The 13,192-nt window shown below is 36.4% G+C and overlaps 2 protein-coding genes across 12 annotated transcripts in view; one reads left to right on the plus strand and one right to left on the minus strand.

The window, feature by feature from the left end:
• The window catches only part of SH2D1B (SH2 domain containing 1B), a 333,978-nt gene that overhangs the window by 154,359 nt on the left and 166,427 nt on the right, over positions 1 to 13,192 (plus strand). The gene's annotated exons all lie outside the window — the stretch shown is intronic.
• UHMK1 (U2AF homology motif kinase 1) overlaps positions 1 to 13,192 on the minus strand; it is a 104,173-nt gene that overhangs the window by 6,433 nt on the left and 84,548 nt on the right. For 9 of the 11 annotated variants that reach the window (XR_014248394.1, XR_014248395.1, XM_082405149.1 and 6 more), the window contains 4 exons: positions 12,538 to 12,713; positions 10,937 to 11,109; positions 5,762 to 5,955; positions 234 to 374 (listed from right to left, as the gene is read on the minus strand). Coding sequence is in view for 9 of the 11 variants with exons in the window: in XM_082405149.1 (XP_082261275.1) it covers positions 234 to 374; positions 5,762 to 5,955; positions 10,937 to 11,109; positions 12,538 to 12,713 (684 nt within the window). In the remaining 2 variants the exon portion in view is untranslated. Of the gene's footprint in view, positions 1 to 233; positions 375 to 5,761; positions 5,956 to 10,936; positions 11,110 to 12,537; positions 12,714 to 13,192 lie in introns of those variants that run through there. The other 2 variants (XM_082405151.1, XM_082405150.1) reach the window with 2 other exon arrangements.

Raw genomic sequence — 13,192 nt, forward strand, 5'->3', positions numbered from 1 at the left:
ATAAACTAACTGAAATTTTTAAAAAATTACTCACAGGCAACTCAAACCATATTCTTGGATTGGTGGTTTCACACTAGAGGATGATAATGAGTCAAGACTATACACTCACAAGCATAATGCCATAACTGACATATATGCTGTCAACTGTTTTCTGAAAAGAGTGTCCTGCGTAGAAGAGTAAAGGGCAACATTTCAAGACATACTTAATCTTACTGATGCTATTCAAAACATACTTTGCAAACTGGAAGATGTCAAAGACAAATTTTTCCATCTTTATTCCATTTGGTTTGTCTGGCTTAATTAACTGCCCCTGGGAATCCACATATGGAATCTTCTTTTGAGCCACATGGTGCTGCAACTGAGGTTCATAAATACTAAGTAGGAAAAGAAAAAAAAATAATAATAATCACTTTCCAAATTTAAAATGCCAGAGAATCTGATAATCATACTCAGGAGCAAACGCACCAACAATGAGTTCTAAGATTTCAAAGGGAAGAGCATTTGTTAAATTTCAGTTCATGTTTAAATATTAAATGAATAGATTTCCCTATTCATTTCCTTAAATTAAAAAAAATCAAATCATGATCTCCAAAATAAAAAAATACACACAGAGCTCACACCAACATCTCTCCCATGATTTCCATGTCTTTTATAAAATGTTCCACTCTTCGTCCCAACTTTCCCAACTGAGATACCATCAAATGTTAGATGGAAAGATGAGTATTTATAATTACTTTGGATGAATTAATAACACAACTACAAAAAGCATAGTGGAATGAGAAATATTTTGGAACTGGAGTTGAAATTCTAAAGTAAAGCTGAAAATGGACATCAAAAGAAAGCTGGAGTAGCAATTCTCATATCAGACAAAATAGACTTTAAAGACTATTACAAAAGACAAAGAAGGACACTACAAAATGATCAAGGGATCAATCCAAGGAGACGATATAACAATTGTAAAAATGTATGCACCCAACATAGGAGCACCTCAGTACATAAGGCAAATGCTAACAGCCATAAAAGGGGAAATCGACAGTATCACAATAATAGTAGCAGACTTGGGCTTCCCTGGTGGCGCAGTGGTTGAGAATCTGCCTGCCAATGCAGGGCACACGGGTTCGAGCCCTGGTCTGAGAAGATCCCACATGCCACGGAGCAACTAGGCCCGTGAGCCACGATTGCTGAGCCTGCGCATCTGGAGCCTGTGCTCCACAACAAGAGAGGCCGTGACGGTGAGAGGCCTGCGCACCGCGATGAAGAGTGGCCCCCGCTTGCCACAACTAGAGAAAGCCCTCGCACAGAAACGAAGACCCAACACAGCCAAAAATAAATAAATTAATTAATTTAAAAAAAAATAGTAGCAGACTTTAACACCGCACTTTCACCAATGGACAGATCATCCAAAATGAAAAAAAATAAGGAAACACAAGCTTTAAATGACACACTGAACAAGATGGACATGACTGATATTTATGACATTCCATCCAAAAACAACAGAATACACTTTCTTCTCAAGTGCTCGTGGAACATTCTCCAGGATAGGCCATATCTTGGTCACAAATCAAGCCTTGGTAAATTTAAGAAAACTGAAATCATATCAAGAATCTTTTCCAACCACAATGCTATGAGACTAGATATCAATTACAGGAAAAAAACTGTAAAAAAATACAAACACATGGAAGCTAAACAATACGCTGCTAAATAACCAAGACATCACTGATGACATCAAACACAAAATCAAAAAATACCTAGAAACAAATGACAATGAAAAGATAACAACCCAGAACCTATGGGATGCAGCAAAAGCAGTCCTAAGAGGGAAGTTTATAGCAATACAGTCCTACCTCAAGAAACAAGAAAAATCTCAAATAAACAACTTAACCTTACACCTAAAGCAATAGAGAAAGAAGAACAAAAAAACCCAAAGTTAACAGAAGGAAAGAAATCATAAAGATCAGATCAGAAATAAATGAAAAAGAAATGAAGGAAACAACAGCAAAGATCAATAAAACTAAAAGCTGGTTCTTTGAGAAGGTAAACAAAATTGATAAACCATTTGCCAGACTCATCAAGAAAAAAGGGAGAAGACTAAAATCAACAGAATTAGAAATGAAAAAGAAAAATAACAACTGACACTGAAGAAACACAAAGGATCATGAGAGATTACTACAAGCAATTATATGCCGATAAAATGGACAAACTGGAAGAAATGGACAAATCCTCAGTAAAGCACAACCTTCTGAGGCTGAACCAGGAAGAAATAGAAAATATAAACAGACCAAACACAAGCACTGAAATTAAAACTGTGATTAAAAGTCTTCCAATTAACAAAAGTCCAGGACCAGATGGCTTCACAGGTGAATTCTACCAAACATTTAGAGAAGAGCTAACACCTAACTCTTCCAAAATATAGCAGAGGAATACTCCCAAACTCATTCTATGAGGCCACCATCATCCTGATACCCAAACCAGACAACGATATCACGAAAAAGGAAAACTACAGGTCAATAACACTGATGAACATAGATGCAAAAATCTTCAACAAAATACTAGCAAACAGAATCCAACAGCACATTAAAAGGATCATACACCATGATCAAGTGGGGTTTATCCCAGGAATGCAAGGATTCTTCAATATACACAAATCAATCAATGTGATACACAATATTAACAAACTGAAGGACAAAAACCATATGATAATCTCAATAGATGCAGAAAAAACTTTTGCCAAAATTCAACACCCATTTATGATAAAAACTCTCCAGAAAGTAGGCACAGAGGTAACCTACCTCAACATAATAAAGGCCATATATGATAAACCCATAGCCAACATCGTTCTCAATGGTGAAGAACTGAAAACATTTCCTCTAAGATCAGGAACAAGACAAGGTTGCCCACTCTCACCACTGTAATTCAACATAGTTTTGGAAGTTTTAGCCACAGCAATCAGAGAAGAAAAAGAAGTAAAAGGAATCCAAATTGGAAAAGAAGAAGTAAAACTGTCACTGTTTGCAGATGACATGATACTATATACATAGAGAATCCTAAAGATGCTACCAAAAAACTACTGGAGCTAATCAATGAATATGGTAGAGTAGCAGGATACAAAATTAATGCACAGAAATCTCTTGCATTCCTATACACTAATGATGAAAAATCTGAAAGAAAAATTAAGGAAACACTCCCATTTACTACTGCAACAAAAAGAATAAAATACCTAGGAATAAACCTACCTAAGGAGACAAAAGACCTGTATACAGAAAACTATAAGACACTGATGAAAGTAATTAAAGATACAAATAGATGGAGAGATATACCATGTTCTCGGATTAGAAGAAACAACATTGTGAAAATGACTATACTACCCAAAGCAATCTACAGATTCAATGCAATCCCTATCACACTACCAACTGCATTTTTCACAGAACTAGAATAAAAAATTTCACAATTTGTATGGAAACACAAAAGACCCTGAATAGCCAAAGCAATCTTGAGAAAGAAAAACGGAGCTGGAGGAATCAGCCTCCTGGACTTCATACTATACTACAAAGCTACAGTAATCAAGGCAGTATGGTACTGGCACAAAAACAGAAATATAGACCAGTGGAACAGTATAGAAAGCCCAGAGATAAACCCACACACCTATAGTCACCTTATCTTTGATAAAGGAGGCGAGAGAATACAATGGAGAAAAGACAGCCTCTTCAATAAGTGGTGCTGGGAAAACTGGACAGCTACATGTAAAAGAATGAAATCAGAACACTTCCTTACACAAAAGTAAAACTCCAAATGGATTAAAGGCCTAAATGTAAGGCCAGACACTATAAAACTCTTGCAGGAAAACATAGGCAGAACACTCTATGACATAAGTCACAGCAAGATCCTTTTTGACCCACCTCCTAGAGAAATGGAAATAAAAACAAACAAATGGGATCTAATGAAACTTAAAAGCTTTTGCACAGCAAAGGAAACTACAAACAAGATGAAAAGACAACCTTCAGAATGGGAGAAAATATTTGCAAACGAAGCAACTGACAAAGGATTAATCTCCAAAATATACAAGCAGCTTATGCAGCTCAATATCAAAAAACCAAACAACCCAATCCAAAAATGCACAGAAGACCTAAATAGACATTTCTCCAAAGAAGATAAGTAGATTGCCAACAAACACATGAAAAGATGCTCAACATCACTAATCATTAGAGAAATGCAAATCAAAACTACAATGAGGTATCACCTCACACAGGTCAGAATGGCCATCATCAAAAAATCTACAAACAATAAATGCTGGAGAGGGTGTGGAGAAAAGGGAACCCTCTTGCATTGTTGGTGGAATGTAAATTGATACAGCCACTATGGAGAACAGTATGGAGGTTCCTTAAAAAACTAAAAATAGAACTACCATACGACCCAGCAATCCCACTACTGGGCATATACCCTGAGAAAACCATAATTCAAAAAGAGTCTTGTACCACAATGTTCACTGCAGCACTATTTACAATAGCCAGGACATGGAAGCATCCTAAGTGTTCATCAACAGATGAATGGATAAAGAAGATGTGACACATATATACAATGGAATATTACTCAGCCATAAGAAGAAACCAAATTGAGTTATTTGTAGTGAGGTGGATGGACCTAGAGTCTGTCATACAGGGCGAATTAAGTCAGAAAGAGAAAAACAAATATCGTATGCTAACACATATATATGGAATCTGAAAAAAAAAAAAAAAATGGTTCTGATGAACCGAAGGGCAGGACAGGAATAAAGACACAGACATACAGAATGGACTTGAGGACACGGGGAAGGTGAAGGGTAAACTGGGACGAAGTGAGAGAGTGGCATGGACATATATACACTACCAAATGTAAAATAGATAGCTAGTGGGAAGCAGCCACATAGCACAGGGAGATCAGCTCGGTGCTTTGTGACCACCTAGAGGGGTGGGATAAGGAGGGTGGGAGGGAGACACAAGAGGGAGGGGAAATGGGGATATACATATGCATATAGCTGATTCACTTTGTTATACAGCAGAAACTAACACAACACTGTAAAGCAATTATACTCCAGTAAAGATGTTAAAAAAAAAGTAAAGCTGAGTAACTTTTTAAAAAGTAGATAGTCATCTTAAATGTCTAAAAAGCAATCAAGTGAAGAATCAGATATTGAGAATGTCCTTCATTTAAAAATCTGGTGTGATAAAATAGCTCTTATTTTATCCTTAGTTGGCACTACTATGCTGATTTCCATCCTTGTCTCACGTTCTTTTTTCTTTACTTTCTAATGCACTAGTTCCTAAATGCTAGTCTGAGAACCAGCTAAATTAAATGGTGTGGGCAGCTTGTTAAAAATACAGGTGTCTGCATCGACCTCCAGAAATTCTGATTCAGTAGATGTAGGCTAGACATCTGTTATTTTTTAAGGTTTCCAGTTGTGGTAGAGAGGGTATTCCCTTTCTTATTCTTTGCTTCTCCAGAACCTAGCACAGTTGGAGGGAGGGAAGTAAGAGAAGAAGGAGAACTGCTTTGGACTCCAGTTAATGCACTGAGGAGAATGGGCTACTACAAATTTGCACTCGATGATATATCTTACTAAAAACAACTATAATGTCAGGTAAAATTCCATTTGATAAAGATGATCCTCAGAAGGGAAGATGAATCATGTACGATATGGACTTGAAGTTTCTTCCTACTTCTCAAGTGACTTAGCTTCGGATTAACAACAAATAAAAAATTTTAAAAGCCCCCATCTTGCCCATACTTGACAACATCTCTCAGAAACGGTACAGTGAAGAAATGGTTGGCAATGTTCCCCGCATTGAACAGCAGTCGTCCATCTGAGCTTCTTTTTTGAGCTGTAGACAGAGAAATCTCACTATATTCCACCACCTGGTATACTCCATCCACTCGGCAAACCACTCCAACTGGTTCTGTAGGGTTCGTTTTCTCTACCACCTGCCCACCAAACGAAGACAACAGTAGAGAAAGAAATTTAATCAGGCGCTGCATTGGAGATCTGTCATTTTCCAAGACCACATTTACAATTTTACTTACTTTATCTTTAAGGTATTAAGTCAAGAGGAATCTTTAGATAATCATCTATCTGGGAAGAGGTGAACTATCTCCCTCCTATTTATCATCTAACTAAACTGTAGAGTAGAAATTCCATCATACACATAGGGCCCAGAAGAAATCACATGGGACTGGGAATAACTAAATGAGTCTACGTCCCCCCGAATATGTTTTTTTTTTTTAAGTATTTGTTTATTTATTTATTTTTGGCTGTGTTGGGTCTTCGTTTCTGTGCGAGGGCTTTCTCTAGTTGCGGCAAGTGGGGGCCACTCTTCATCGTGGTGCGCAGGCCCCTCACTATGGAGGCCTCTTGTGTTGCGGAGCACAGGCTCCAGACACGCAGGCTCAGTAGTTGTGGCTCACGGGCCTAGTTGCTCCGCGGCATGTGGGATCTTCCCAGACCAGGGCTCGAACCCGTGTCCCCTGCATTGGCAGGCAGATTCTCAACCACTGTGCCACCAGGGAAGCCCCCGACTGTTTTTATTTTTGAATTTATCCTTAACCACACTCAACTACTTTGAGAATAAATGAAACAAAATCTGAGATTCACAAAACAAAAGAAGTAAGGCATTTTGCCTCTCATTTTGTACTGCACAAATCATTATTTCATTTGAAAATGGTGTTTCTTTCATTTTCATTCATGAATACAGAAAATTCCTTATTTTTCAGGGACTTGGCTAGGAGGTAGGAGGGTTAGAGCGGGCAGGTCAAAGGGTTCCCACTCCAACTTCAATCAGAAAAGCCCACTCATATTTACGTTTTGCAGGCTAGGTTTTGTTTGAAGTAAGAGGTTCTATGCTTTTTTTAAAAGTCTGAAAACCAGTGATTTGATAATCTAGCAAAGACTCTAGGATGATCAGAGAGCTGAGAGAAAAGTATTTGGTCAAAATCAGAGGGAAAACATAAGATTATGTAATTTTAAAAAACCTCACAGGTGATTCTGATACCCCACTACCCTAAGCATATATCACTGACTTAAATTAAGTGTTTGGAATAAAATTACAAAACAACTGTATGCAATGCACTAATAGAAAACTCAAGCCTCAGATGAGATGAATATCCAGCAGAAGAATCAAACAATTAAAATATATGAAGATATTGTTTTTGCCCTGTTCGATTAACAATTCAGCATACTCCAGAGTATTTTGAAAAATCTGTCCCCACTTTGAAAAGTCTATCCAAACTATATATGAAATTGTATCAATAAAATGAAAGCTTTTCTTCAGCAACTGATTTCTTAAAATAAATACAGCCAGTGGCAGTCCCTTCCAGACAACTAAAGCCACTATTGAGCACTTGGTTTACACTGCAATTAGAGATATAGGCACTGAGTGTAGCTCAGTGAGGCTGGGCTACTGGATATGTAGGCCTGCTGTGTAGTTTCACTGTTTGCTGCCCTGAAAGGAGTACAGTATTCAATGAAAAGAAACCTTCTACCACAGAAGTGGATTAAACTGGAGGGAAACATACAGCAAAATTATTTAAACCAATCATGGACCTATTTGCAATTCTAGTCTATCACTTCACATTCTCTACAGTAGGTATCTCAGTAGACAGGGAATCTGGAATAGATTCCTCCCATTCCCATTAAAACACACACACACAAGGTTTGTTTTCCTATCACTTCTATACAACCCTACTCCTAACCAGCCATGGAAAATAAAAATAAGCACATTCACACTTTACTTCCCAAGTGCTAATCTGCCAGTAAAAGGTTTACTTTTATAACAACTATGAACCTCTAAATACTATAAAAGTCCAGATTACAAAAGAAAGCATTTGTAAAGTACATGAAGTTGGAAGTCAGTTTATATTCTACAGAAAAGATTTACAGCATAAAATTAAGAGGTCTCTTGATTTCCTACAAGTTAAATCCTGAAAAGCTGAGTTCAAAGTAACACTTTAACCTCAAAGTTACTGCAACTGCTTTACAAAATTATCTTTTCTTTTTTTAAACATTTTTTAAAGGAATTTTTTTCTTTCTTTTTTTAAAATTTATTTTATGTATTTATTTATTTATTTTTGGCTGCATTGGGTCTTCATTGCTGCGTGTGGGCTTTCTCTAGTTGCGGTGAGCGGGGGCTACTCTTTTTTGCGGTATGTGGGCTTCTCATTGCGGTGGCTTCTCTTGCTGCGGAGCACAGGCTCTAGGCACGCGAGCTTCAGTAGTTGTGGCTCGCGGGCTCTAGAGCGCAGGGTCAGTAGTTGTGGCGCACAGGCTTAGTTGCTCCGCGGCATGTGGGATCTTCCGGGACCAGGGATCAAACCCATGTCCCCTGCACCGGCAGGTGGATTCTTAACCTCTGTGCCACCAGGGAAGCCCTAAAATTATCTTTAATTCACAATCATTCCTACTCTCTCAGCTATGTACTTTTGTAAACCACTCCACTAAGTCTTTTCTCAAGGCTCTCACTCCATAAAAAATACTCAATTCACCAAGACAGGAGCCTATTAAAGAATTAAAAAAGAATTCCCTGCATAGAATTCTACTACACACTATGAATCACTCCCTAATTTAGGTGTTTTTAAAAATATATTTTAACATCTTGATTTTTTAAATTAAAAGGGTGGGAGGACAGATTACATAAATGGTTTCTACTATTTCTAAAAGTTTTTAACATATACCAGTCTTGTAATATTTCGGTTCCATCTGAATATGTATTTATGCATTCACTGAGTGACTATTACATTATATGCCAGACACAGAACTAAGCAGGAAGACTGAGGCAGGATTTGTCCTAGAGGATCCAGGGGAAATGGAGAAGAGAGAATGGTTATATTTACATCCCTGTATGATTAATATACTCATAAAAGTTGGCACACCAATTCAACGTTTTTTTGAGCTGCCAGCAAAAACATAATTAATGTAAAGAATTTGGCTTTATAAATGTGATATAATACTAAAACTAAGAGTTGGGAAACAGTTCTAATCCTGCCTCTGCTAATGTGATGAAGGACCCTGAGCCTGGAACTTATTTAGTACTGGAACTCAGAGTGCTCATTTCTGAGATCAAAGGGGTTGACCAGATAGATGATCTCTGAGGTCCCTTGCAGGTTCAACATTCTCTAATCATTTAGAATTTAAATTGATTCTGAAGCTCAGAGAAGTAAAATTTTAAGTTTCTATTTTAGAAAGAAGAGTGACACCAAGTGGAACAAAGTCAGAAATACAGTTTTGTTTTGTTTTTTAAAGCTTAGTAGCTACGTAATTGAAATCCAATGCACTATTTCTATTACAGTTTAGTAGCTATTTACAATACAGCACAGATACTCATAGAGTACTGAAATGGATAGGGGTCTTCAATCAATGAACTAAACCAACCCTTTACTTTCAGAGTCAGGAGGAGTCTTCTTAGGTCTACCAGCTTAATCTCTCAAAACTTGTACTAGTAAATTTAAGACTTCAGCTTCTATGACTTTGCATTAGATTTGTAGATTAATTTTGAGAGAAATGACATCTTTATAATAGAAAATTTCCAACCAAGGATATGATATGTCTCTTATGGCAGCTCTTCTTTTTAAATTCATATATTTAAAATTTATACGTAGTTTACTTTGTTTTTGTCAGAAGCCTATACGGTTTTGGCTTCTGGGAAATAGGTCTTCCCTTCATGTCGATTATAAAATTATTCTAACACAACACTGTAAATCAACTAAACTCAAATAAAAAAATAAAAATAAATAAAATTATTCTAAACTTTCTTCTATCATCTTTATGGTTTTTTACTTGGTAATGCATTTGAAATTGATTTTGGTATGAGCTCTGAGGGAGACATCTTACTTTATTTTTAGCCAGTTATCCCATTCATTTCCCCCCAATGAGTTGAAATGCCATTCTTACGTGAGTTTGTTTCTGACTGATCTGTTCCATTAACCTGTCATTCTATTCTGGTTTCAGCACGACACTCCTAGTTACTTTTTATTTACAACCCATTTTAATATCTGATAGAGTGTCTTCAACCCTCTTCCTTCCTTATCATCATCTTTTTTCAACATCTTCCTGGTCATCTTTACAATCTAAACTTTATTTATTTATTCTAAACTTTACAATCATTTTGTCCAATGTCCCCAAAATAGTCTCACTGGGATTTTGACCAGGATTGTGTTATACTTTAATTCTGTGAGATCTGATACCTTTACAGATTTCCAGGAAAGTAATATTTACATTAATATTTTCAAATCTTCCGAAGTGTTTTTAAGGTCTTTCATGTCATAAAGGCAAGTCTCTCATATTATCATCTATGCAACTAAAAAAAATGCTAAAAAGAACTATGCCAAGGACAGCTGTATTATATGGCATTACAAACCTCCCTCTGTCTCAATATCAGTATGTTTGTGGTCATTCAAGCAGTTATTTAATCTCTTTAATTGTCCTTATCCCCTATCTGCATATTTCCATCTTATTCACAAGACTACCATGAGTTACCTTGTCAAATGCCTTACTGAAGTCTACATCTGCTATTTCTACCATATTTCCTTTACCTACTACTCCAGTAACTTTGTCATAGGAAGAAACTGGGTTAATCTGATCATATACAACTTGATATTAATGAATCCAACAATTTGATATTAATAAGCCCATCCCAGGCCTAGTGATGACCATTCACTTTCCCAGGTACTTACAAATCATCCTCGCATATTTTAAACTCTTACTTGTGATGGACTAAGCATACATCATTACTTCTAGAATCAAATGTTGCCAATTTAAGAAAAAAAGTGGGTGCGGGATAGTTTAGTTACTTTGGAAGATGAATGGTTCTAAAATATCCAAATCACCCTAATAAATCTAGTTTGACTCCTGGAATGTATATACTGACAAGAGAAAGACCACTTAAAGCCTCATTATAGTTGAGAAAGGCATTACCTTTGCTCCACAGTCTGCTCCTTTCTGAATGCAAAATCCAATGAAACGTGGGTCTGCCACTTTTACTAATATGTTGTCAACACAATACACATGAATGCTCCAAATGCCTCTTTGCTCCATATCCTCCACAATATTCTGGGCTGCAAGAGCCCGATAAAGACCACCATTCCCATCTGGGAAATAAAATAGCCTGTTAGTAGCACACCAAAACTCAGTATGACGGTAACCCAAAGATTGTTTAATGTTTCTCAACTGGGATGAAGATCTCTGAAAACCAGTTTTACATTACAGGGCCAAGAAAACTGAATGTCCATAAGGAAGGAATCAGGTGTCAAAAGGTTATACTACGTGATTTTGAAGGTAATTTAGCGTAAGTATAACATTATTAATGTAGGGCTAGGCAACCCCAAAGAACATACTTTTCTTTTTAACTCAGCCCTTTTAACAATTTGGCCTATAATATATTGTGAAACATAAAATTCTTTAACAGGCAATAATTATTTGATAACATTTCAAGTTTTATTTGTATGATTCAAGTTAGCTCTGTATTTATAGCCCCAACACTGACAATTTCATCCATCTCAAAAATAAAAATACACGAGTATTGATACCAAATGATTTGTTTAGCAGATTAATATGAAGGTCTATGGTGATTTAAACTAAATATATGTAAAAGCCTCTTCTTTCCCCATCTATTTTTAGTGCTGCTTTAATGTACTTTTTCCATCAACAACCTCAGCTACAGCTTAAATGACAAAAAATTAGACAACTTCAAAAAACAAAGCTAAAAATAGTAAACTCTTCCATTAATTAAAAAGAATTGAGTGGGGGGTAAAAAGAGATGAGATGAAATAAAAGCCTACACCTGCAAAGCACCACTGTAAATACTGTTTTTATTTCCTTTCAGCCTTTCCTTCAAGAAGAGCTTCACAGAGATGAGAATCTGTCGACACATTTACTTTTATAGTGGGATCATACTTATGGTCACTATATGTGGCTACACAGGCAGCACACTGCCCAACCCTAGGGATGCCATTAGCAAACTACAATGTGCCCTACAACGGTGCAAAATGGTGGCCCTAATCGTACTGTGCATGCAGCTCTGTATTTCTCATTCTCTTACTTAACCTACTGAAACTATTTCGCTTTGTCATTTAATATCTCCACACAATTATTTCAATACTGTTTAAGAATTAATGCTACAGGTAAACTATAATCTAGCCTCTTATTTTTTAAGCAGCAGGTGGTTTCCAATTTTTCACTACAATAAACAATGTAGCCATGAACAATACTGTATATAAAATACTGGGTAAAGAGAATAAATACTCTGAATGCTGCTCAAACTGCTCTCAAGAGCAGACATCCACAGGAAGTATAAAAGCATATCCATTTTACCCATGGGCATTTCCATTTTTTTTAATCATTGCCAAATTTAAATATAATTAAAATATTAATTTTTAACATCCAAATCACCGTATTAAAAAAAAAAGTCAAAACTTAATGAGCTACATATCGTAAATCAACCGTACTTCAAAAAAACAATTTAATGAGTTGTGTTACTACCACTTCTAGTCACCATTTAAATAAGAATGGTTACAAACCTGGAGCCATAGAAACCTTGTTCTTCTCTTCCAAAATAATTTTCCCATCAAAACTCATAGCAGGCAGCATTCCCTGCTGAAAAAAGATTACATTCTCTTTTTTTAAACCAAAGTACTTGTGCTTTGTGAAGAATTCCTTTGTAGATTCCATTGTTCTGCCACTGGTCATTATATACCTTGCAAGAGAAAAGTAGATCTTCTAAGCCATAGCGCTATGTGAATTAGGGCAAAGTCAAGTCTTGTCTATTTCCTAAGCTAAAGAAAATTTTTGAGAGCACCGTTTATTGTTTTCACTTCCTTCATCCTCTTCCTGGATAAGGCAGCATTAGCTGCTACCCAAGGGGAATTTCTTCCAGTAACTTCATCAATCCTTATGCATACAATAAATCTGTAACAATATTAAAACATATCTCCTGCAGCAGAAAGCCTACAACTGGCTCAAGTCAACATTTTAGAACTCTGAAAAGTGTATTCTAGGTTGAAATCGCCTATTCTAGTAATAGGGAAAAAAGGGTAAATGTAATACTTTCTAATTATCTCTTATGGTTCTTTTTATAAAAATTTTGAAATGGAATCTGGGCTCTGCTCACCCTTTATTTAAAATCATAAAAGTGTAATTATACTCTCTGTTGTCACAAAAATCCAACCCATGCCA

This window comes from Balaenoptera borealis (assembly GCF_965194805.1).
Source record: "Balaenoptera borealis genome assembly, chromosome: 1".
NCBI lineage: Eukaryota > Metazoa > Chordata > Mammalia > Artiodactyla > Balaenopteridae > Balaenoptera > Balaenoptera borealis.